The sequence below is a fragment of the Eubalaena glacialis genome, chromosome 18, assembly GCF_028564815.1.
Source record: "Eubalaena glacialis isolate mEubGla1 chromosome 18, mEubGla1.1.hap2.+ XY, whole genome shotgun sequence".
Classification (NCBI taxonomy): Eukaryota; Metazoa; Chordata; class Mammalia; order Artiodactyla; family Balaenidae; genus Eubalaena; species Eubalaena glacialis.
Window position 1 is genome coordinate 29,068,060 of NC_083733.1, and position 25,371 is coordinate 29,093,430.

General features: G+C 42.1%; 2 protein-coding genes across 4 annotated transcripts in view; one reads left to right on the forward strand and one right to left on the reverse strand.

The window, feature by feature from the left end:
• Positions 1–300: 300 nt before the first annotated feature.
• On the reverse strand, positions 301–1,044 carry LOC133078859 (peroxisomal membrane protein 11A-like). Its single transcript, XM_061174023.1, has 2 exons — positions 879–1,044; positions 301–779 (listed from the first exon to the last, which is right to left on the reverse strand). The coding sequence occupies exons 1-2, from the start codon at positions 1,042–1,044 to the stop codon at positions 301–303; spliced, it is 645 nt and encodes a 214-aa protein (XP_061030006.1).
• Positions 1,045–19,246: 18,202 nt separating this feature from the next.
• Positions 19,247–25,371, forward strand: part of GNAO1 (G protein subunit alpha o1) — a 168,395-nt gene continuing 162,270 nt past the window's right edge. For all 3 annotated transcript variants that reach the window (XM_061174462.1, XM_061174463.1, XM_061174461.1), the window contains exons 1-2: positions 19,247–19,371; positions 19,588–19,630. In XM_061174462.1, the coding sequence (XP_061030445.1) occupies positions 19,254–19,371; positions 19,588–19,630 (161 nt within the window). In that variant the 5' untranslated portion in view covers positions 19,247–19,253. The remainder of the gene's footprint in view (positions 19,372–19,587; positions 19,631–25,371) is intronic.

Here is a 25,371-nt window from a genome sequence, read left to right on the forward strand (position 1 = left end):
TTTTATTCGTTCAGCAACCACTAAGTTCCTAATATGCACAAAAGAGATGCTCAATAAATGTTAGATGAAGGAAAAATACTCAGAAATTCAGAAGTCACTCCAGAGCTCTAGAAAACACATAAACCTTCACGTTCTCCCCTCCACCATTCTTGGCCCCACCTCTGTTCACCTCACAGGTCACTCAGTGCTCATGTGAGTAAGTCCGTAAGCACAGCATGACATGGCTGTGCTTAATGCAAATGTCCATTTCACTAACAGGTTGTCTTGAAAGCAGGTACTAGTCTTCAGCCCGAAACCACCTCAGTGGGTCTTCAGTTTCATCTGAGGATACGCCACAGTGATGATGCCTGCCATAGAGGACACGAGACCTCCAAGGCCTATGATGCCAGGATTGGACTTATAGATCCCCAGCTGGTCCAAAGGGTTCAGGATATCACAGAAGTTCTTCACTGTGTCCAGGAGCAAGGGAAGATGTTTCTTCAGAGATCGGAATAAGAGAAGAAGAAAGAACTGGAGCCATTCTGTTTCCTCATTAGCCACGCTATACCCAAGAGGATCCTGGGATGGTGATTTCTCCCTCTTTGCCCTGTCGTGTGCAACCTGTTCCATCTGCAGGGAGATTTCATACAGATCCCTGATCAGGCTCAGCAGAAGAGAATAGTAGTAATGGCGTGCAGCCCACATTCGCCATTTCTCTTTGTTAATGCCGGAGGCAAGCCCTGCACTCCTCACGAAGATGATGGGGTCACAGATGAAATAAATCACAAGGTTCAGGCTGGCTAATGTTAGGTACACGCGGGGCACCAGGTCAGTGACATGAATGCTCTGCTGAGTCGCCTGTACAACATGTACCACATTGCCTAGTCTGAACCATTTACAGCCAGTGCTCACACTGGACTCCAGTTTCTTGAGCTTCTTAACAACCTCCTCTTTGTCAGCTTTAGGCTCTAACAAATATCTAAGCAACATGCATGTGTACTTAGTGGCTCTGAAGAGTTGGTCCCGGCCCTGGGTCTGGTTGGTGAAGCTGATGAAGGCGTCCATGGCGCCCAGCCCAAGGACAAGAGTTGCTCTGGGCTCTGTTGCGAGTCCTCAGGGGCGGACGACGGGTCCCCGCGGGAGGGTTGGTCTCTGCCCACCTGAGGGGCCGAGTCTCCCTACCCCTGTGGCAGCAGGTGCCCATCCTTTTACTTTTAAACCTATTTGTGTCTTTATATTTCATCTGTATTTCTTGTAAACAGCATATATACTTTGGTCATGGTTTTTTAATCTGATCTGACCATCACTGCCTTTTAATTGGGGTGTTTAGACTATTTACATTTTATATAATTACTGTTGTGGTTAAGTTTAAGTCTATCATCTTGCTATTTATTTTCTTTTTTTTTTTTAAGTTAAACAACAGACTTTATTTGGGTTTCACCAGTTTTTCCACGAATGTCCTTTTTTCCAAGATCCAGTCCACTATCACCTTGCATTTAGTTGTCATGACCCCTTAGTCTCCTCCAATCTGTCTTTCTGTGTTTCATAGTCTTTCCTTATTTCCCATGGCTTTGACACTTTTGAAGATCACTGGTCAGGTGTTTTGTAGAATGTCCCTCAATTTGGGTTTGGTTGATGTTTTTCATGATTAGATTGGGATTATGTATCTTGAGGAAGTCTACCACAAAAGTGAAGTACTCTTCCCATCTCATCATGTTAGGGGTGCATTGTGTCATCATGACTTAGTGCTGGTGATGTAAACCTTGATCATTTGGTTGAGGTGGTGTCTGCCATGTTTTTCCACTGCAAAGTTACTATTTTTTTTTCTCTTTTCATACCCTCTTGGGTAGAAGTGAGTCACAAAGTCTAGCTCATGCTTAAGGGGAGGAGTATTGAGCTCCACTTTTTGGAGAAAGGAATACTGAAAAATTTTTGGACATACATTAAAACCACCACAGTAATTAATGAATGCTATTTATTTTCTATTTGCCCCAATTATTCTTTTTTCCCTTTTCCTATTTTTCAGCCTATTTTTGTATTGAATATTTTTTATTACTCCATTTTATCTCCTTTGTTGGCTTACTAGCTATAACTCTTGTTTTACTAGTAGTTGCTTTAGCGTTTATAGTATACATCTTTAATTACAGTGTACTTTCCAGTGATATTATATCAGTTTACATAAAAGAGCCTTAAATTGTACAATTCCATTTCTTTGCTCCTACCTTTTTTTGTCATGTATTTTACTTATAACTATGCTATAAACCCCACAACACATTGTTACACGGTTAGTTCTTTTAGAGATTTACATAATAAGAAAAAATCTTATATATTTACCCATGTAGTTACTATTTCTGGTGTTCTTTACTTCTTTGTGTAGATCCATATTTCCACTTGGTGCCACTTTCCTTCTGCTTGAATGACTTCCTTTAGCCTTTCTTTCTAGTAGTGTAGGTTTACTGGTGATAAATACTTCCAGCTTTTGTATTTCTGAAAAAGTTATTATTTTGCCTCTGTTTTTTAAAGAGATTTTTTTCTGGGTAGCAAATTCTATGTTGGCAGTATTTTTATTTTAGTACTTTAAGGATATTGCTCCACTATCTTATCACTCTCATCCTTACTTTTTTAGGCCGCACCACACGGCTTGCGGGATTTTAGTTCCCCGACGAGGGACTGAACCCAGGCCCTCGGCAGTGAAAGCATGGAGTCCTAACCGCTGGACAGCCAGAGAATTCTGTCTTGCACTTCCTTGATGGTGTCCTTTGAAGAATGAAAGATTCAACTTACCTAGGTTCCTTTTGTTGCTTGTACTTCTGGTGTTGTGTCTAAGAAACCATTGCCTCAGTATCACAAAGATTTACTCCTATGGTTTCTTTTAAGAGTTTTATAATTTTAGCTCTGACATTTAGGTCTATGACCAATTTTGAGATAATTTCTGTGTGGGTGTGGGGTAGAGATCCAATTTTATTCTTTCGAGAGTGAGTATCTAGAGTGTTCTTTCTCTATTAGATTATCTTGGCATCCTTTTCAAAAATCAGTTGACCATAAATGTAAGGGTTTTCTTCTGGACTCTTAATCCTATTCCATTAATCTATATGTCTGTCCTTGTACCAATATTACACTGTCTTAATTACTGTAGCTTTCTAGTAAGTTTTAAAGTCAAGATGTGTAGTCCTCTAACTTTCTTCTTCTTGTTCAGAATTATTTTAGCTGTTCTGGGTCCCTTGCATTTCCATATGAATTTTAGGATCAGCTTGACAATTTCTTCAAAAGAAGCCAACTGAGACTTTGATAGGCATTATATTGAACTTGTAGATCAATTTGGGGAGTATTTCCATCTTAATAATATTGTATTCCAACCCAGGAACATGGGATGTCTTCTCATTTATTTGGATCTTCAATTTTTTTCAACAAAACTTTGTAGTTTTCAATGAAAAAGTCTTGCACTTCTTTTTAAAAAATTCATTCTTAACTATTTTATTGTTTTTGATGTTACTGTAAATTTGTTTTCTTAATTTCATTTTCAGATTGTTTATTGCTTGTGCATTGAAGTACAACTGACTTGCATATTGTCACTTGCAGTGGTTAGGAATCTGCCTGCCAATGCAGGGGACACAGGTTTGAGCCCTGGCCCAGGAAGATCCCACATGCCGCGGAGAAACTAAGCCCATGCACCACAACTACTGAGCCTGAGCTCTAGAGCCCACAAGCCACAACTACTGAGCCCCTGTGCCACAACTACTGAAGCCTGCACGCCTAGAGCCCGTGCGCCGCAACAAGAGAAGCCACAACAATGAGAAGCCTGCGCACCACAATGAAGAGTAGCCCCCATGCACCACAACTAGAGAAAGCCCACGCACAGCAACAAAGACCGAACACAGCCCAAAAAAAAAAAAAAAATTGCAGGATTTCATTTATATCCTGCAACCTTGCTAGGTCTTGTCAACTACAAATAGAAATAATTTTATTTATTTATTTATTTCCAATCTGGATGCCTTTTATTTCTTTTTCTTGCCTAATTTCCCTGGCCAGTATCTCCAGTAAAATGATAAATAGCAGTAGTGACAGCTGACATCCTTATCTCATTTTTGATCTTAGGAAGAAAGCATTCAGTCTTTCACCATTAAATATGGCGCTATTTATCTGTGGGATTTTCATAGATGCCCTTTATTTATCAGACTGAGGAAGTTCTCTCCTATTCCTACTTTGTTCACAGCTTTTATCATGAAAGACTGCTGGATTTTGTCAAATGCCTTTTCTGCATCAACTGAGATGATCATGTGTTTTTGTGCTTCATTCTATTAAGATGGTGTATTACATTGATTTTCAGATATTAAACCAAATTTGGATATATTCCCGGGATAAACACCGCTTTCTCGTGGTGTACCCCTTTAGTCCATGACTGGATTCAGTTTGCTAGTATTTTTAAAGGATTTTTATGTCTATATTCACAGGGGATATTGATTTGAAAATTTACTTTCTTACGATATCTTTGGTTTTGGTATCAGAATAATACTAGTGTTACAGATTAAGTTCTTCTATTTTTTGAAATCGTTTGCAAAAGATTGGAATTGATTCTTTAAATGTTTGGTAGAATTCACCAGTGAAGCTGTTTGGGCCTGGGATTTGTGGGAAATTTTAAATTACTAATCCAATCTCTTTACTTGTCATAGGTCTATTCAGATTTTTTACTTCTTCCTGAGTCACTTTCAGTTTGTCCATTTCATTTATCTAATTAGCTGACATACAATTATTCATAGTACTCCTTTGTAATCTTTTTTTTTCTCTAAGGTTAATGGTAATATTCCCTCTTTAATTTCTGATTTTAGTAATTTGAGGCTTCTATCTTTTTTTCTTTATCAGTCTACTAAAGGTTTGTATTTTATTGATCTTTTCAAAGAACAAAATCTTGGTTTCACTGATTTTTCTCTACTGTTTTTCTATTCTCTATTTCATTTATTTCCACTTTTATCTTATTATTTGTTCCTCTGCTAGCTTTGAGTTTAGTTTGCTCTTCTCTTATGATGGAAAATAAGAATACTGATTTTAGATTTTCTACTTTTTTAATATAGGCACTTACAGCCATAACTTTCCCTCTAAGCATGACTTTAGCTGACCCTTAAGTGTTGGCATGTTGTGCTTTCACATTCATTTATTTCGTAATATTTTCTAATTTCCCTTGTCATTTCTTCTTTGGCCCATTCATTATTTAGGAATGTGTTATTTATTTTCCACACATCTGTGAAGTTCCCAAATTTCCTCTTGGTATTAATTTCTAATTTAATTCCATTGTGGTTGGAAATGCTCTTTGTTGATTTCAACCCTTTTAAGTTTATTGAGGCTTGTTTTGTGGCCTATCATTGGTCTAGCCTGGAGAATATTCAATGTTGGCTTGAGAAGAACGTGTATTCTGCTGTTTTTGGGGTGGAGTATTCTATAGATGCCTGTTAGGCCTGATTGATTTATATGTTGTTCAAGTCTTCTATTTCCTTGTTGATCTTCTGCCTAGTTATTCATTCATTATTGAGAACAGGATATTGAAGTCTCCAGTTGTTACTGCTGAATCATCTATTTCTCCATTCAATTCTGTTTGTCTGTTTTGTTTCGTGTATTTTGAGGCTCTGTTGTTAGGTGCATATATGTTTATAATTGTTATATATCTAAATGTTATAAATTATTATATCTTCCTGATATCTTCCTTTTATCATCATAAAATATCCCTCTTTGTCTCTAGTAACACTTTTGTCTTAAAGTCTATTTTTTGGTTACTATTTTCATGGTGTATCTTTTATCCATCCTCTTACTTTCAATGTATTTGTGTCTTTGAATCTAAAGTGTGTCTCTTGTAAACAGCATACAATTGAATCAGAGCATTTAATCCATTTACATTTAATGTAATTGCTGTAAGGTATTTATGTCTGAGGCAGAATTTTTTTTTTTAACATCTTTATTGGAGTATAATTGCTTTACAATGGTGTGTTAGTTTCTGCCTTATAACAAAGTGAATCAGTTATACATATACATATGTTCCCATATCTCTTCCCTCTTGCATCTCCCTCCCTCCCACCCTCCCTAGCCCACCCCTCTAGGTGGTCACAAAGCACAGAGCTGATCTCCCTGTGCTATGCAGTTGCTTCCCCCTAGCTATCTATTTTACGTTTGGTAGTGTATATATGTCCATGCCACTCTCTCACTTTGTCACATCTTACCCTTCCCCCTCCCCATATCCTCAAGTCCATTCTCTAGTAGGTCTGTGTCTTTATTCCCATCTTTCCACTAGGTTCTTCATGACCTTTTTTTTTTTTTTTTCCTTAGATTCCATATATATGTGTTAGCATACTGTATTTGTTTTTCTCTTTCTGACTTACTTCACTCTGTATGACAGACTCTAACTCCATCCACCTCACTACAAATAACTCCATTTCGTTTCTTTTTACGGCTGAGTAATATTCCATTGTATATATGTGCCACATCTTCTTTATCCATTCATCCGATGATGGACATTTAGGTTGCTTCCATGTCCTGGCTATTGTAAATAGAGCTACAATGAACGTTTTGGTACATGACTCTTTTTGAATTATGGTTTTCTCAGGGTATATGCCCAGTAGTGGGATTGCTGGCTTGTATGGTAGTTCTATTTTTAGTTTTTTAAGGAACCTCCATACTGTTCTCCATAGTGGCTGTATCAATTTACATTCCCACCAACAGTGCAAGAGTGTTCCCTTTTCTCCACACCCTCTCCAGCATTTATTGTTTGTAGATTTTTTGATGATGGCCATTCTGACTGGTGTGAGATGATATCTCATTGTAGTTTTGATTTGCATTTCTGTCTGAGGCAGATTTATGTCTGCCTCATTTTTATAAATTCTTTTTTCTCTGTGTTTCATTTTTGATAGATTGTATTTTGTGCAGTCAAGTTCATGAATCTTTTCTTCTTTAACATTTAATATGCTGTTAGTGTATTTTTTATTTAAGACATAATTTTCATCTCTAGACATTTAATTTGTGCCTTTTAAAAAACATATTCTAAGTATCTACCTACAGATAGGATGCAATTACAATAATTTTTAATGTCCTTCTTTACTAATTCTAATATCTGTGTCAGTTCTAACTTGGTTTTTATTGATGGACTGCTCTCCACATTATGGGTAAGATTTCCTTGCTTATTTGAATGCATGGGAATATTCATTTGCATGTTAGACATTGTGACTGTTCCCTTGCTGGGAGATGAGTATTTTTGTATTTCTTTAAATATTCTTGAGTTTTATTCCATGACATAGTTAAGTTCCTCAGAAACCATTCGATCATTTTAGATCTTGCTTGTTAGGCAGGATCAATGATTAGTCCCTGACTACTGATTACTCCTCACTACTGAACAAGATCCTAAGTACTCTCTCCAATACTCTATGAATTATGAGATGTTCTAGTCTGGCTAACAAGAACAGGCACTATTATTGGACCTCTGTGAGTGCTGCCACTGCTCCCTCTAATCCTCTCTGATGGCTTTTCCCCCAGTCTTGGGCAGTTTCCTCACATGCATGTACCAATCAGTAATCTGAATACTCAAGAGGACCTCTGGAAATATCCGGAGTTCTCTCTCTGTGCAGCTCTCTCCTCTTCAATACTCTGTCATGAGAACTCCAGCTTCCTTGGGTCCCCTCGATTCTCAGCTCCAACTCCTCAACCCAGGGATTCTGCTGAGCTCCACCTAGATTTCCCCTTTCTGCTCCACAACCTGGAAACTCCCTCAAAGCAGTAAGCTTTGGCAATCATAGGGTTACCTCATTTGTTTCTTGTCTCTCAAGAATCAATGTCCTTTACTGCCTGATGTCCAAGGTCTAAAAAAACATTATCTTGTGTATTTTGCTTCGTTTTATTTTCCAGTTGTTTCAGGTGAGAGGGTAAACAGGCAGTACCTGTTACTCCATCTTGGCCAGAAACATAAATCTTTTCCTGAGTTTCTTGATGACACCCAGGGGTTAAAAAATTGCTCAGAATTTTTTCAAATTCTGGGCACTGGGAATATACCTTATCACACACTTGATACAATGGAATAGGAGGTACACAACATGCCCTATGAAGTATTCTTTCCAAAAGTGTTTAACCTGAATCTGAGGAATACTGCATCTGAGCCAGGGTGGGCCTCATACAAGCCAATACCTTACAATAGAGAGCAGTTCTTCTGCACCTGGATTCCTCCTGTCTCCAGAATTCTTGTGTCCAGCTCCATTCTCTTTATGCCATCTATACATGAATTTATGTTACTCCTATAATGGCATACATAGGCACATTGATGAGGCAATATTTAAGCATGAATCCAAACCCAAGAGGAAGAAGACCCTTTCCTCTATTGCCCTAAAATAAATGCAGGGTGCTGACGGAGACACTGATTCATGCATTTCTTAAACACCCTGTTATCTTTACCACAAGAGATTAGAGCCCAAAGCACGAGCAAAATCTGGACTCTTTAAATTGTGGTATGCTTGAATGACTTACTAGCTAGGTATTAGAACCTCTGTAAAGTTTCTAATGAGCAGAAAAACAGAAACAAAAATGATATTCTAAAATGTAACAATGATTATGATATTCAGAAATTCCTTATGGAAAAGTCAAAATCTTTCTGACTGTCAAAATCAAGTTTGGTTAGTAATGGGATGAGCCTAAGGAAGGATCAAGTCCCAGAGACTAGAATAGGGGTTTTAAACTGTGGTTTTTGTACTATCTACCTCAAAATTATTTAGGGGTATACGTTTAAATGCAGATGTCTAAGCCCTGTTTCACAGAGTTACTGAATCACAATCTCTAAGGGTGGAACCCCAGAACCTGCACTTTTACTAAGCACTCTTGGTGATTTTCATGAACATTAAAGTTTGAGAATGACTATAAGTAATCCCATTGGAACAAGGCAGGACATCAGGTCCACTCAACAGGCACCAAAAAGAAAAAATCCAAAATGCAGGTAAGACATGCTATCAAGGGAATCTGACAGTAAGTAGAGGGTTCATGTAGACAATTATAGGAGTGGGAGGAAGGTTCTACAATGTCAACACATGGAAATCCAAAAGCGGAGTGATTTGTTAGGAGTCAGGCATTGGCAATAGGTAAAGTTTCAAACAAACTGATGATGGGCATCAGAGATGTAGCAGTTTGTAGTAAGGATCCAGTTGTGCAGACTTGGGTTTAAGGATTGGCTTCTAATTTCCATGAAGTTGAGGAGATCAAAGTAGAACTCCAATCCCAAAGCAGGGTCAGAGTTAGATACAAGAACCTAAAAAATGCCTGTTACTGGAACCAGTCACTAGGACCAAGGTGAGAGCCTACTCCTTAGGGACAAGGTTAGCTCAAAGAAGGACCAGCACAGAGACTAATTTGATGCTCAGCCACCAAGCAGCACAACTAGGGGCTCTTGGATTTATTTGCTCATGGCCTGTATCAGTCCAGGACCTGATACAAGGGTTAGCTTGCCCCAGGGAACTAAGTGGCCCTGCTGAAAGGACTGGAAAAGACCTATCTGACCCAACTTCTCATCCCCTACTTGAATTCTCTTTCAGACATAGCCTCAGGATGTTGTCACAGAGGTAATAGTGGTTTTTCTCAGTAGTTATAATGATGGCAGCCAGCTGTGAAAGAGGCTGATTCCTAAATAGAATAGCTCCCTGAGGTGAGCAAGGGGCAACTGGATTCTGGAGCCAACAGCAGGTTGTCTTCACCCCCAAGAAATTCTGAAATGTCACAGCCTAGGGTTGAGAACCCAGGTGTCCTGTGTTCAATTCTACTTTTCTTTAAAATAACAGATCACTTTTTCAGTGAAAGAAAAACTAATTTTTAGCTCACTATTGGATGAACCCATAAATCCTTTCTTTCATGCTTAAGTTCCTTCATGCTTAGAAACTGATATCTGTAAGGTGGTAGAAGCATATGCTGAATTCCTCCACTCCCTCGATGAAACCTTTTCAGCAAGTAGGCAGGGAGCAACTAGTAATCACTAACCAAGTGATTACTAATCTGGCAGATACACTCTAGGGGTGTGGGAAGTGAGTGAAGAATTGAGATAACTGTCAGAACAAATGCCAGAGAAAATCACAAGAAGGGCAGGACTGAATAGATCTAGTAGAGGCTGTTGAGAGAAGGCCAACCCCTTGTCAAGTTCATCTGCCCCTTTGGTTACTTACCACTGGCTGTCTCACTCCTGGATCTATGCGACTCCCTTGACACTCCTTCCCCAGCCCTGTGGGATGTTCCCCACTCATCCTATTCACCCACAAAGAAATACTCTCAAAATCAATTGGGTGGTGATTATGAGCCACCATGTGCCTGCTGTGCTAAAATGGATATAAGGCAATTTGGAGAAAACCTTTCAAGACAGGCTTTAAAAAAAAATTCCAGTATATGTAGGAGTGGTGTCACTTCTAAGTTGAAAAATCAAAGTCAAGCTACAGTCCTTTCATAATATTGGCTTGTTTTGTTTACAAAGGTGTTATATTTCTAAAGCAAATGTCATAAGAAGTATGAAAGGTTTACTCGATCTGAAGGGAGGAAAAAAGAAACAGGAACCATTTCAATAGTGGAACAAATGGACTTGGATTCAAGAACTGAATGGATATGTAACATTTTCTTGCTTTACCCTGTGGAGGGGTCTATTGCTTTGCCTTCAATAGTTTCCTAAATGTCACTCTCCAAGGTCTCTGTTCACTTAACTCAGATTTAGAATTACAGATGTAGAATACAGAAGATGCCTAAAATTCCATTCCTTAATTGAGGGAATTGAGGTCTGGAAAGAGAACAGAATTTCCCAAACCAAGACTAAAAGTTTTGTCTCTTGATTCCTAGTCCAGTGTTCTTTTCACTCTGTTGCCCTTCTTGATGTTACTTTTTTTTTAGTTTTGAAAATTACTTTCCCAACCTACTGGGACTAAAGCTTTTCAATATCTTCCTTTAATAGTTGTATATCATCTACTCCCCATTTCTGGTTGTTACCTTTATGAGGGAAAGGGTGCTGCAAAACATGCAGAATATTCTGATAATTATGCACTACAAAGATAATATATTTTGTACTAAGAACTAGGAATAATTTATTGGAATAAATATCATGGGATCATGAATTGTTTAGATAAAGTTCATTTATGATGATCAATAATATCTGACAAAGGGGGGAAGGAGTATTGAGTAAAGTAATAACTCACTAAAATATAAATAATATAATTGGTCTAGGTACTGTTTAAAAGAGAAACTTAAAAAGAATCTGAAAAAGAATATATATATATGTGTATATATGCATATATATATGTGCGTATATATATATGTATATATATACCCACATATGTATAATTGAAACACTTTGCTGTACACCAGAACCTAACACAACACTGTAAATCAACTATACTTCAATTTAAAAAAACAGCAACTTAGATATAATCTTTGAACCTTGGATCTTAGCGAAGTGGCATAATGTGGCAGAAAGAACACTGTCCTGGAATTCAGAAAATTTGGGTGACCATCTGATTACACAATTTACCAGCTGCATGATCTTAGGTAAATCAGTTGAACTTCCCTAAGCTTAATTTTATTATGCATAAAATGTAAATAGAAATCTGGGCTATTTCAAAGGGTTCTTAAAAGGATCAAATTAAATAATGTATGAGAGAGTGCTATAATTCAAAGATCAGAGACTATACGCATCATGATGGCAGGGGACCTAGTGTGTTGTATTCAACAGTGTATTCCCAGTGTGTTCCTAGAACAGAGTCTGACATAGTAAACACAGTAAACACAATAAGTATGTATTAAATAAATGAAGGCAATGATAGGAAAAATTTCATTCTTATCACTATTTTCTTCCTGGAGAAATGTTTATGGTAGGATAAAGCCAAGTATCGGAGTAGAACAGAGGTGGGAGAAGCAAAAAAGAAGGAAAGAAGGATTGGTGTCACATCTTTCCTAAAACAGAAGCAGAGGTGGTAGAATCAAAGAAAGGATGATCAAATTGAACAATCCCAAAATTTACCCTTTTTCTTTCCCTGCCCCATTCATCCTACCTCTCAATCCATGAAAATTAATCCCAATATTAATTTTTTTAAGATTGCCTTTGGGCATCCACCTCTTTAATTTTGGTCATTTTAAGCCATTACATTCAATGTTTTTATTGAAATCTGTATATGTCCTCTCTTTGGTCATTAGGAGCAGTGCTGTTTTTAATTCATATTGGATGTAACTAATTCAGAGTCCTCCCTCCTCCTTTTTCTTTCCTCTTCTCTTAGTCCTCTCCAAAGGCTACAGTGCCCAAGGGGAAAGACAGCCAACTGCAGGTGTTCCTTGAGAGGAAAATCAGTTCAGTTCTTTTCTTTCTACTTCAAGCTCTGAATGATCCTAGCTAAAGTGCTATGGGATAGGTGTCTGGTTGAAAATATATCTCTCTCTGAATTACCCTTCTTCAATTTTATAGATGTGCTCCATCACACACACACAGGAATTTTATAAAAATGTTTTTCTCTGCCACAGAGGTCAGGGTTTTACAGGCCTTTGGGGAACACATAATACACCCAAATGTTAGCTCAACTGAAGAACCATGTTTCCCCACTGGAACACTATGCTCTTGGTACTTGGCAGACTTTGGGAACACCCCAAACCACATGTACTTTAGAGGATGCAGACAGGTCACAAAATTAAATCATTCTAGTCTGGCCAAACACCCCCAACCTACTTCTAATAAGTTTGAATTAATTGATAGCCTCCCCCTCCCCCAGTCACACTTGTTACAGACAATCCAAACTGGTTTTAACTGAATTCAGATAAATTCACCGACTTTTTGCCTTCACAAATACAACTGACAGGAACAAACAACAACATTTCTATCTTTAAGGAGCAATGCGGTAATAAGACTTTGGACCTTCAAGCTTACAGAAGACTAATGAGATAATGTCTAAATGTGTTTGAGCTGCATGTGTGAAAGGCTCTATGGAGACAGAGAATATGATAAATAATGCAAGAAATCTTTGTGTCAGGAAATCTCGTCTTCTGGAGGACAAGAGTATTAAATAATACTTTACAAACATGTACCAGCTAATCACATCTGTCAACTCTAGCCCAGGTAGGTTTAAAAGTCCTATTATTCCTATTATAACAAATAAGAATCTTGGTTTCCAATGAAAGATTTTCCAAGAAAATGCCAACAGGAATCACGGCTGTTAGGAAATGCTTTCATTTTAAGCCAAGCTTCCAACTTCAATTTCAGCTCTTGGTCAGTCTTATCAATGTGAAAGCACCAGTCCTAGCCCCCTCCAACTTTCCACTCAATTCAAGCCAAATGCATCCCTGTGGGATTCTCTTGCTATCCTAAATTGAGAAAAATCACAAAGCACACTCTCTTTGGGGTTCTTGAACCATCAAAATACACTCAGCAAATAATGTTCTCAACAGTGACCACATAATGGACTTCAATAACCTAAGAGCTCAACTCAATTATCTACAAGCCTTCAAGCAAGTCCCTTCATTTAAAAGTACACAAAACCTTTATTTCTTCCCATGTCATCTTTTATTCCTAACAATGATAAACTGATTTTTTTCATGAAGTCCACAAAATAACAAATGAGAGACGAAATTTAGCAAAGAATATTCTGATGGAAACTTCAAAAACATTTGGCATATGCTCTTCTCCCAAGTTCCTAAATACCAACAAATCTCCCATTTGTTTGTTTAAAATCAGTATCATTTCATTTTTCAGAATCTTACTTGAAAATAAGTCATTACCTCTTTGAACTCACCCAATCTTAAAAGTTTTCCAGGGCTTCCCTGGTGGCGCAGTGGTTGAGAATCTGCCTGCTAATGCAGGGGACACGGGTTCGAGCCCTGGTCTGGGAAGATCCCACCTGCCGCGGAGCAACTAGGCCCGTGAGCCACAACTACTGAGCCTGCGCGTCTGGAGCCTGTGCTCCGCAACAAGAGGGGCCCGCAACAAGAGGGGCCACGATAGTGAGAGGCCCGCGCACCGTGATGAAGAGTGGCCCCCGCTTGCCGCAACTAGAGAAAGCCCTAGCACAGAAACGAAGACCCAATGTAGCAATCAATCAATCAATCAATAAATCTTTAAACATGTTTAAAAAAAAAAAAAAGTTTTCCAGAATCAAGTCACAAAATTTCTATTAGAAAAATCAAAAAGTCTCAGAACTGCAAAGAACTTTGATATATGATCTGATTCAGCCCTTGTCTATAGACAGGTGAATTTGGTTAATAGCATTAAAATTGATGACCTGTGGACAATGGGCCATGCTTGACCTTTTGGGATATATACAAAGTGGTAACTCCCTCACCTCAAAGGAGTTTATAGTCCAGTGATATGTTTCCTGAGCACATCACTTGGGGGAGAACGTATGATTGTAAAAATGAACAATATCAGGCTCCACCTCAGACTCACTGATTCAGAAATTCTAGATATTCACCCAGGAATCTGCATTTTAAAAAGCATCCCACGTAATTCTTATGCACAATTACATTTGATAACCACTGTTCTGGTAGGTATGAGAGATGTGCACAAAATAATATTAATACCAGTCAGAGAAGCACTAAATAACAGCTAACAAGGACAATATGATAAGGATAATAATATCCTCTAGGGACATAAAAAAAATTGGATCAGCATCTTCCCTCATTAATGCCAGATATTTATCAGAAATCTCTAAGTCATTTCTTAGCCTTACCCAGACATTCTTCTAAATTATATTCACCACTAAGTTAGAGTGTGAGCTATCAATTTTATAATAAAAACCCTTAGTGCAGAAACTTAAAAATCTCTAGTGATCTACCATTCTCCCCAAAATGCCTAATACATTTGACATTTAGTTTGATTTCATTTAGCTCATGAACCACACATTTTAGCCTATTTTCTTCCCACGAGGAGAGTAATGTCCATAAGGAATAGTAATTCTCATAAGTTTTTCCTTTGACATAAATACAAAAACTACTAAACATAAAGAAAATTTGAATTCAGAAACAGGAGAGATATTTGGACTTTAAGAATGTAAGCTACTAGTAGAATTAATTGGCACAGATTCTCTACAAGACCTAGCACTTTGTACAGAAAAATCACCTAGGGAGTGGATACCAATGCAGATTTTAGAATAGTCTGACTTGGTAGAAGTAAGATGGGTAACTGAATTTTTAACAAGCACCCCAGCTGATTCTGATGTGAATTGTTTTGAAACATTCCAGGGATTTCAAGATTTCAGGAAGCCAAGCTCATGTCTAAACCTCCCTTTGAGTCTAAGTCAATACATTAAACACAGTAGATGGTCAATACATGCATATTTAATTAAAGTAACCCCAAAAAGGAACAAATACGGAAATTCAGTTCATCAAATCAGAGCCCACATTCTGTAAGTTAGACCTGGATGATCTTGCTTATATCGTAAATTACTGTCCTCCAGAATAGGAGCCACATGTGGTACAAAAGCAACTCATTGTAGGCTTTTGTTGTTCCTTTTAGAGAGTATATAAAATATTCTGATCACCTACTTTTAAAATTAAAAGTATGCTGAACCATGTGTGGTAAGGGCTATAGTTGACCTAAGGCGGGGTAAAGGAGAATTATTCTTTTGGTCAACAGGAACAATCAGAGAAATATAATTCTGAGGATCATATAAAATAAAACCAAATTGAATCTGTCCCTGATTACTCCTGATGTTAGGACTATAATTTCCTCATTCCCACAGGAATTAACTATTTAAACACTAATTAACTAATTAAACACTTGTGGTATTATCTAATTACCAATAACTCACAGAGAACTGAGATGTTGTCATCCTTACTTCTTTTGGTGGTGGGGACCAGAATATGATTGGTTTCTGGAGTTGTAAGCTTTCTGTGAGTCTAGGAAGTATGATATATATATATATGCAGACATAAATATATATATATATTTAAATATATAATAAATACGTATAACATGTTATCTCTCAAATAGTCCACAAACCTGTAAAAGGAGCCCTGGATTAGTACTAAATGACTGCATGACCTTGAACAATTTATTCAGCCCGTCAGAGGCTCAGTTTTCTCAGCTGTAAAATGGGTACCCAGGTTGATATGGGCCCAGGCTCTTTTCACTCAGCCATGATGCTTCCCACACCACAATCCCTAACTGAGGTTTATGTGGATCACTAGAGATAATTTTCATAAAAGTGCTCTGTAAGCTGTAAAGCACTCTACAGGTGAAGCGGATTATTATTAGTCTTTTATGAAGCCGAGCTATAAAGATGCAAAGTGACCCAGAAAAAGAAAACAGGGTAGACAAACCTGAAATACAACACCTATAGCGCCTAGAACATTACCCTGTTCATGGCAGGTAGGTGCTTAGTAAGTACTGAGTAAAGAAAACCACAAAACATAGGTTTGTGCCTCCACCATACTAGGTATGATACCAAGAAGGAATAAATATACCCAAAATCAAAGATAGTTTGATTCAACCATGTAAACCACAATGCCCCAAGAGTCTAAGATCTTCAATTAAAAATTACTTCATATGAAAGACCATTAAAATGTAAAATATGACCCACCATTTACAAAGAAATGGTTATGGTCTTACCTCTTCAGTATTTCAGATGCAGCCTCGTAGGGATTGCAGAATCTGGGTGAGGTGGCTGAATTTTTTCCCTGTATCTGAGAGATCTGCATAATCATCCTAGCAACCTTTAAAAGAAATAACAAATTCTACAGAATATTGGTTACCTAAGCTCTGTTTTGGATCTGGGAGGCTGATTTTTAGTGACAGCCAGATTTTAAGCAAACCAGATTCATCCCCTAAGCTCCTCTCCTCAATACACACACAAAAGGAGACTGGGTAGGGGTGGAGGAGCAAGTAGGGAAGAAGTTATTTACTTTATAAAACAATTCTTTACAAGAGTCCTTTGTCAGTTTTCTACAATATTTAAATGTGATCTAAGTTTAAATATTCAAATTACATTACATACAACTTTTGACATAGACAGCTATTTGTGGAATGAGGCAAACCCAAACTGGGAAACAACAAATTGAAAAATTCAGGGGAAAAAATGTTTTCTTCCATGTGGGCCTTAATTGCCTTCCCCACCCCCCCATTGCAAATGTATTTTTATGCTGGGTAACATTTCCAAAAACAGGGGTGTTTTTTCTATTGTTGAAATGAAACAAACAAACAAGTTTGCTTTCAGAGCCACAAAAATGCTCAACTATTAGAAAAAACGTTTTCCACTGGCCGGTTGCCTCTCCTATCCCCATGCAATCTTTCCTATTGGCCCCTTTTTCTAGGAGGGCCCCTGAGGCTGTCTGATGGAACTGATTGTAAAACCATCTTGTGCAGTGAGAACTAATTTCTTCAAAATCTCAGAGACCACCTAGAACATGCCTGATCTTTGGCAGAAGTGTATGTGTTTCCTCAGTATTTGATGAGCTGTACGCTGAATAACTCACCCAGGTTGCTGGGTCTTTACTTTAAAAAGAGATGGGGCGGGGGAGTGTTTTAAAAGATATAGAGGAAGAAGCTCTCTTCTCTCAAAATCTATTCATTTAAGGTATTTGTGTTTGGGGAAGAGGCAGGACAAGAGGACTCAGTGCAAAAATCTCAACCAAACTAAACCTTTCAAAATGAGCAAAAGCATTTAAGCTCTGTGTTGAGGAAGTAACACATGAAAACCTGTCCCTCCCATCCAAAAGCTGCCCAGTGTGGGAACTGTCTCCTGCGCTGCCCTTTTGGCCGGCAATCTTGGAGCAGGGTCCGCGATGGCAAAGGGAGGCAGAGGCTCCTTGAGAACAGGCCCTGGCTTTGTCTCATCCTGCTGTGTTCCTCTCCTCACAGCCTCCTCTCTCACATACTAGGTGCTCAATAAATGTCTGTGGGACGCAGGAAGCGAAAAATCCGAATCTGCCCCTACGCCCCAAGGGCGAATGATTGGGAACGCAGATTCCCTCAGAACCACTGTCTCCTCGAGTTAACCGAGGCCACCTGACCTCGGCTGCTACGGCCCCAGCAGCCGGAGAGCAACCAAGAAGGCGCGCTGCTGGACCCAAGATGGAGAGGAGGCAGGAGAGCGAGGGAGGCGGCGCCGGCCGCGACCCAGCGGACCCACCTGACGGCGGCGCGGGCGACCCAGCCCCGAGCTCGCGTTGACCAGGCCCGAGCCGCCAGAGCACTGGGCGAGGGCGGAGGCGGAGGCGGAGGCGGAGGCGGGGAGGGGCGCCCCGGCTCGAGCCCGGCCCCAGGCCCCGCCCCCGCTAGGCCTCGCACGAGCCCACCTCGGGGAGCCGCGGGCCCTGAGGGGAGGGGGAGGAGGGTGGGGGAGGGGAGGCCGCGCCGCGCGCGCGCCCCCGCTAGTTACGCGGACCCCGGCGCGCGCGCCTCCCCCGCCCCCCGCCCCTCCCCGTCCCGGGGGCCCGGCGCGCGGCCCTGCTGACGTCAGCGGGCGGCTGGCCGTGCGGGGTGCGCAGAGCAGCTGGCGCACTCGCGCGCTGCGCTCGCCCCCTCCCCCGCCCGGTCTGTGGCGCGCGCGCGCGCGCGCGCTCGCTCGCCCTTCATTTTTTTTCTCCCCTCCCTCCCAGCCTCTCTCCTCTCGCTCCCCCTCGAGCTCCCGGCTGCCCGCGGCTCCGTCGCGCTCTCCCTTTCTCTTCGGTAGGCTCCACCGAGCGATGCGAGCTCTGGGAAACAGCGACGCCGTCTCCCGCTAGAGACCTGCCCCCCGGCCCGGCCCCTTGCCCAGCCCTGCCCAGCGCGCGGGGGTCGGCGAAGGCGCCGCGGACGCACCGACGGCTGAGGAACAGCGATGCAAATACACTAGCAGCATCCTCTAACTCACTCCCTCCACACCCCGCGCCTCCTCCTCCTCCTCCGGCAGCAGCGGCAGAAGGACCCACCCTGCCCCCCACCCCACCCTCCGCCGGCTCCGGCTGCGACTCCTGCCTCGACTATTATTTTATTTATTTTGGGTCGTGCACAAGCCTCAGTGCCTGCAGCCCGCGCCTCCTCGGACCGCGGGCGCCTCCTCCCTCGGCTCCGGAACCCCAGACCCCGGCCACCCTCGCCTCGACACCCCCAGAGCCCCGCCAGCTGCCGCGAGTCTCCGTGGCTGGAATCTTGTTAGAGGCTGTCTTTTTGGGGGGTTCTGGTTTCCCGACATTTTTGTTTTCAGCCAAGGGGAGGCTATTGTGATTTTTTCCCCTTTGAGCCCAGGCTCTGCTTTCTGGGGGGGTGGGGGGCGCGCCGAGCCGGGGAGCCGTGCCAGCCGAGTCGTGCGGGCTGTGGCAGGGAAGGGGCCACCATGGGATGTACTCTGAGTGCAGAGGAGCGAGCCGCCCTCGAGCGGAGCAAGGCGATTGAGAAAAACCTCAAAGAGGATGGCATCAGCGCCGCCAAAGACGTGAAATTACTCCTGCTGGGTAAGGACCGGGACTGCCACCCCCATCCCCCGACCCCGGCCACTCTGCACCCCCCACCAGTCCCCCCCCCACTCGCTCCTGGGGAGACCTGGTCCCCGAGTTGGCACCACCATGTGCCCAGGATCGCCCACTCCCTCGCATGCCTTACCTCCCACCCCCCACCCCGGTCCCCTAAGCTGACACTCACCAAATTTTCCTCCCTGTCTGTCCCAACAGGGGCTGGAGAATCTGGAAAAAGCACCATTGTGAAGCAGATGAAGTAAGTCCCTGTGGCATTGGGATTTGTACTTTTATTAAGCATAATTTTTAAATAATTTTTATTACCTTGCTCACTTCACATTGCTCTCCAGGCCCGGTTTTTAATTCGTGCACACACACGCACACGCACACGCATACACACACCTGAATTTGACTCCCCTCCCCCAGGCCCTACGTTGGTTCTGGGTCTTCCACCCCAACTCCCAGGGTGGGTGTTTTTTTCTCCGGGGGCGGGGTGGAGGGAAGGGGAGCGCCTGTAGTTGTATGAATGACAGTGTCCGCCATATTGATCAGAACATCACACTATTGGCATGATTATGATCATTACTCCTGATTGTGTGGTGTTTCCTGTGTATCGCTGCCTCCATTTCTATCTCTGTGTCTCTGTATCATTCTGTCTCTATTTCTCTTTCCTCCTTCCTCCTTCCTCCACCCCCTACTCCACATCCATAATCCCACTTCCCCCTACTCTTCTCCTGGAGCAGTGATTTTTGAACTTGGCTAAAACATGGAGGGGACCCAGCCCTAGGATGGGGTGGAGTATCAAGTATCTGCTGTTCATGGATTTGGTGCTGAATTAGAGGCTGTGGTTTCTGCCCCTCCTCCCCACCCCCAAAGGACGGAGGTTAGGGGAAGGGGCGTGTGGTAGGGGAGTGGGTGGGTGTCCAAGCGAATGTGGCTGGCACAGGTGTATCCAAGGCAGAGGTGGAAGGAGGACGCTGGCTGTGAGGCTGAATGCCCGCCCCTTGCTGCTCCCCCGCCTTTCTCCCCCACCCTCCCAGCCTTTGCTCTCCTGACACTGGCAGTTTTCGTTCACTCTATGGCCTTTATCAATGTATTTATTTACATTCTGCATAGGCTGTGTTCCATGTAATCTACCCACAATGCGGATTTCAGGCCCCACTTGCCGCACCACCCCCTTCTGCCTTAGATATCAGTTTCCCCTCCTAATTAACTGGGGGTGGATTTGAGTGATGGTTGAAAATTAAAACAAAATGGGATATTCCTTCCCTTCCACACTTTCTCAGTAGGGAGCCTTGCCCCTCCTTCCTACTCCCAGGCTTGCTTCTTGCCCCATCCACTCCTGGTTAGCAGTTCCTGGTGAGCCCACAGGCAGCTTTGCTTGGGGAGGGGGTGACCTTAGGAAAGGGGTGCGCGCCCTTGGGCCTCCTAGCCCCGCTGCTTCCGTTGGCCTGTCAGTTCGGGACGGAGGAGTTCGTTAAGACCGTTTAGCGAGGATTCCACGTCGCTTTGCTGTGACACCTTCGTGCACACACAGCTCCTAATTAGGGGTTGCTGTGCAGTAAACAAAAATGATTATTTTTCAGCTTGACAGAATAGCCGAAGTAATTGCATCCCGTAGGAAAACAATGGAAAGTAAAAACCCCTTTCGCAGAAAGGTGGGTGGGAGACGAAGCATGCTTGCGGTTTCAGAACCAAGATGCAAAAAATCTTGCATGTGTAACAGGCATGACAAGCGGGTTCTAGGCGGCGCCATGATGGTAGGGAGTAGCGACTCGGAGACAATTTCTCCCGTCTGCTTGACGTGTTCTTATTTTTGTTCGAGAGCTCCCTGGAGCTTTCTGTGTAGAGGCCCCTCGGCTTGCCGCACCCAAATTATCCACGGGTAATTTGGCCTGGGGCTTCTTTGAAGCTTGTGCAACCCAAATGGATGGGAAGGCGGGGCCTGGGGAATTGCTCGTTGCAACAAGGTGCATGTTGCATCTGCCTGGAGCCCTTGCAGGTCGGTAAATGCAAGCAGCACCACCCCTTTCTCCCTAAAGGGGACGTTTCAAAACTTCAGAACTCTGTAATCTGCAGTGGCAGGCTTGCAGCCCAGTAGAAGCCCCAGCCACCGGAGCTGGGTGAGGTTTCAGGCGCTGCGAGTGGTGGACAGCGCCCAGCCGAGGCTGGAAAAGTCGAGGAGGCTCAGCTTGGTGGCGCTCGGCTCGGCTCGGCGCAGGCTGGGCGCGAGGCTCGGAGGGACTCGGCAGTGTTCGGAGCCGAGCCGGGGCCTCGGCGGAGAGAGCCGAGCCTCTTCGAAGGAGGCCGAAGGCATTCGGAAACGCTCGGTTGAGGGAAGCGGGGATGGAAGCGGGGTGTATGCTGGAGTCTGGAAATTAACTTTGCATCTGCCGAAGCAACTCCTTACCGGCTTTTCCTGAACAAGCCCCATAAATTAGGTTGATTTAATAAGAAGTTTAAAAATATATACTGAGTACCCTGAAGGATACCTCGCCTTTTTTATTCAAACAGAGGCACGCTCTCCAAGGAGATAGGCGTGTCATTTTAGAATGAAATTTCCTAATTATGTACTGGGGCAGAAAATCTTAAATGAAGGCTGTATTTAGACTTCTCCGGGAAAGTCTTCTGCGTCTCATATTTGGTTACACAGAGGAGGGAGGGGAAAAAAAAAATCAAGCGTTAGATATTTCAGATGGTTAAATCAGACGTCCTGGCACTTTCTCTCTTTTCCCTGCACTCCCCCCTTTATCACCCGACAGGACGCCTTTTTGGAGAAAAATAACAGGCAAAATTGAGATTTTGTTGGTAAAACTGTTAGTATATTTTTTAAAATACACCAGTTCTCTTTAGGAAATGAGCTAAGTTTGCTCAAAAGGTGAGTCAGAAAGATTTCTGGCCCATGTAAATTTTGCCACAAGGGACCCTAGTGTCCTGTCCTCCTGAAGCATTCATGAATGGCAGCTTTTCCTGTGAGCCCTCCAGCTTGGCTTGAAATAAATCAGATCAGGGCCTTGTGCCAAGCTGGATGCAGGACTTGTTTTATTAACCACAAAATGTGGGATTGGTGTCACTGTATCCTAGTGACAAATTCTTTTGAGCCTTCCCTTGCAGAGGTGATTTTCCAGATTGCCACTTGGGTGAGAGTCACTTGAATCAGGAGAACTGTACTATGGGTGGGGCTGGCCCTGAAAATCTAGGTGGCATTTACAGAACGCAATTTTGGACATGCCTGGCCAGTACGATTGGTTAACAACCTATCAGACCATACTTATGAGTTAATCAGGATGCTCTTTTATTTCACCCAGGCAGATGAAATTAGAGCGTTCTCTGTGAGTGATGCCCTGTGAGAACTTGATGACTTCCTAATGGGGACTGGGGTTTAATAGCTCAGCCTGTTGCATTGAGAGGAAGAATATTGATATTGAGACATCTCCAGATCCTTTTTAATCAGCATTTCCAGAAGAGCAAAGAGCCACTCCATTCAGCGTACATTCTTATCCACGTTATGGCGTGCTGATTAGAAGACGGACGGGGCTTCCATATATGCCTGTAGTAACTGAAATTATATTATAAAGGCCTGGCTGGCAGATGCTGCTTAGAACAAAGTGTTAACACCCATACCAGCCTAGGAACATTGCAGGGAAACTGACCTTTGACATTCTTTTGCTTGATACATGTTGCAGTGGGAAACTTGCATCCATTAATAGAGGCCACATGTTAGACTGTCATTTGAAAAGCCTGATTCTTAATACTTTATTAAAATTTTCATTTGAAAATAGCTTGCTAGGTTTTTTTTCCTTTGTGTATGTGATTGTGAACTAGTGTTTGGGAGCTCTGTGTCAGACAATCCAGAACATTTCCGTACTGAGAAATAAACAATGATCATTGAGACGGCAAAATATAATTTTACACATACCATGAGTAATCAGTGACTTTTTATGTGTGACATTTTAAATAATTTTGCTTGTTAGGAGGTCCTGACCTCACCTGTGATACAGCCTCATCATCATCATTTTTGCAGTCAATCAGGGGACTCTTTTATTCCAATTAATCAAAATTTTAACAGCAAGTGTTAATTTTATTTAATCACCAAAACCCTATCAAAGAAATCTCTTAAGGCATTATATATGGAATCAACAGAATCACTTTAAGTGACTTCCCATTCTGAGCAAATAGTGACAACTACTTGGACCGTCTACCTGATGAAAATGTAGAATGAACTGTGGAGTTGCTATGGGCACCACAGTTTGTCCTCATTTGAGATGTTGAGTTTTCTGTGATGTCATATTCAGGCTCTCTGTTGTCTCTGGAGCATTAAGTGAATTTTTAGGGAGCTAGAGAGTCCGAAGGTGGCAATTGAGGCATGGTTGCTAGCTGGTAGGCTTTATATAAGTGAACACAGTAAAGTGGAGCACTTTGGATGTGTGTTCCTTTCCAAGGTGCTTGCTCAGTGCCACTGGTAAAACAAAATTTAAGGATTTGCCTGGTGAAGACACCATTGCTCATACAAATATCCCAGCCCTTCCAGTAGGATTGGAGTCCGAGGACAGACCCTACCAGACAGGGAAGACAATCTTAAGATTGCCAAAAGCTGGTGGTTTCCTCCTACCAGCTGACCCTGACTTTGTAATTAGGGTGTTTAGTCTTTGGCTTGGGTTCAGGGCAAGCCTGTGTTCATTCAGCACACCGCTGTTTGGTACCTGCTAAGTGGCAGGCATGAGAGGAGGTGAATAGCAACTTGTAGCCATTACTCAGTAAAAGTAGAGTCGTCTGAAAGGGCGTTTCCTGCACATCCCCAAAGGGTCCCATGTTGGGGCAGCGCTCCACTAAGAGCTCCTCGATCTGTGGACTTCTTGTTTCTGCAATCATCTCTTTGGCTGCTTTGCTCCCCCTCCCCTTCCTCCTGTCTCCATGTTTATTCAAATGGATGCACCTTGCTCTCTGGAGACAGTGTGAGCGCAAACAGAATGTCAGATCAAGTAGCAGATGAGTTCTCCTTTGCTGATGGATGGTGCTCTCTCCCTCCTTACTGTTCACTGAGCTGTAAATACCAGCAGACCTTCCCGCCAGAAGAGTAGCAAACAGTCCACCTGATCTCCTCAGGAATCAGCTGTGGAATTCTTGAACCTCAGTCACCTGTTGGATTCTGAAATCGAACCCGTGTGCTTATTGAAAGGGTTGTTGCTGATGAGATTAAATGGATGAAGCTTCATTCAGGATTGACAAGACTCCAGAGGAATGCAGAATTTCTAGTCTCTGTGTGGGGCTAGATTAGATTTATAGTGCCCAGAGTCAGAGGACTGTCTTGTTTTTTTAGCACTTGGAACTCCCCAGATTATATCATGCATCTTAGCCACACCTGCTAAAGATAGGACAGGATCACATGTTTTTCAGCTTCTCACTGTTAACACTGGAGATTAATATGAGTAGAATAAGGTCATATTTTTCTGACATGTGCTCAGTCAATCTGGATGCAGGGACTTGGTTCCCTCTCTCCCGGGGTGTTCTAAGTCTCTCATTTCTTACAAAGCTAGACAGACCATTATCGCAAGAGCACATTTTGATCTGAAAGATAGTAGACAAGCTGGTGAGGAGGTGATTTCAAACTGAATAAAACATTTTGGAAAGAATTACCGCAAAATATGACACTAGCAAAGAACAACTTTTGATTTTGAAAAAATTTTTTAAATGTGCACATATGTGTGTGTTTACATACATACTACATGGATTTTAAAATGGTTAGCAGATGCTGTAAGAAGAGCACTTCACCTCGCTTTATTGACTGCAGCATCATAAAAAGCTTGAAGGTGCTCAAACTGCATTCTAAGAATTTGTTCAAACCGGTATCACATTCTTATTTTATTCTATGTCTCTCATTTATGCACAACACTGGTTAGGAAAGAAACCTCCTGAGAAATCAGTCATTAGCATAGTGGAGGAAGGAGAGAAAGGAGCAGTGACCTGTTACTGGTTCAAAGAGATAGGTGGATTCCTATT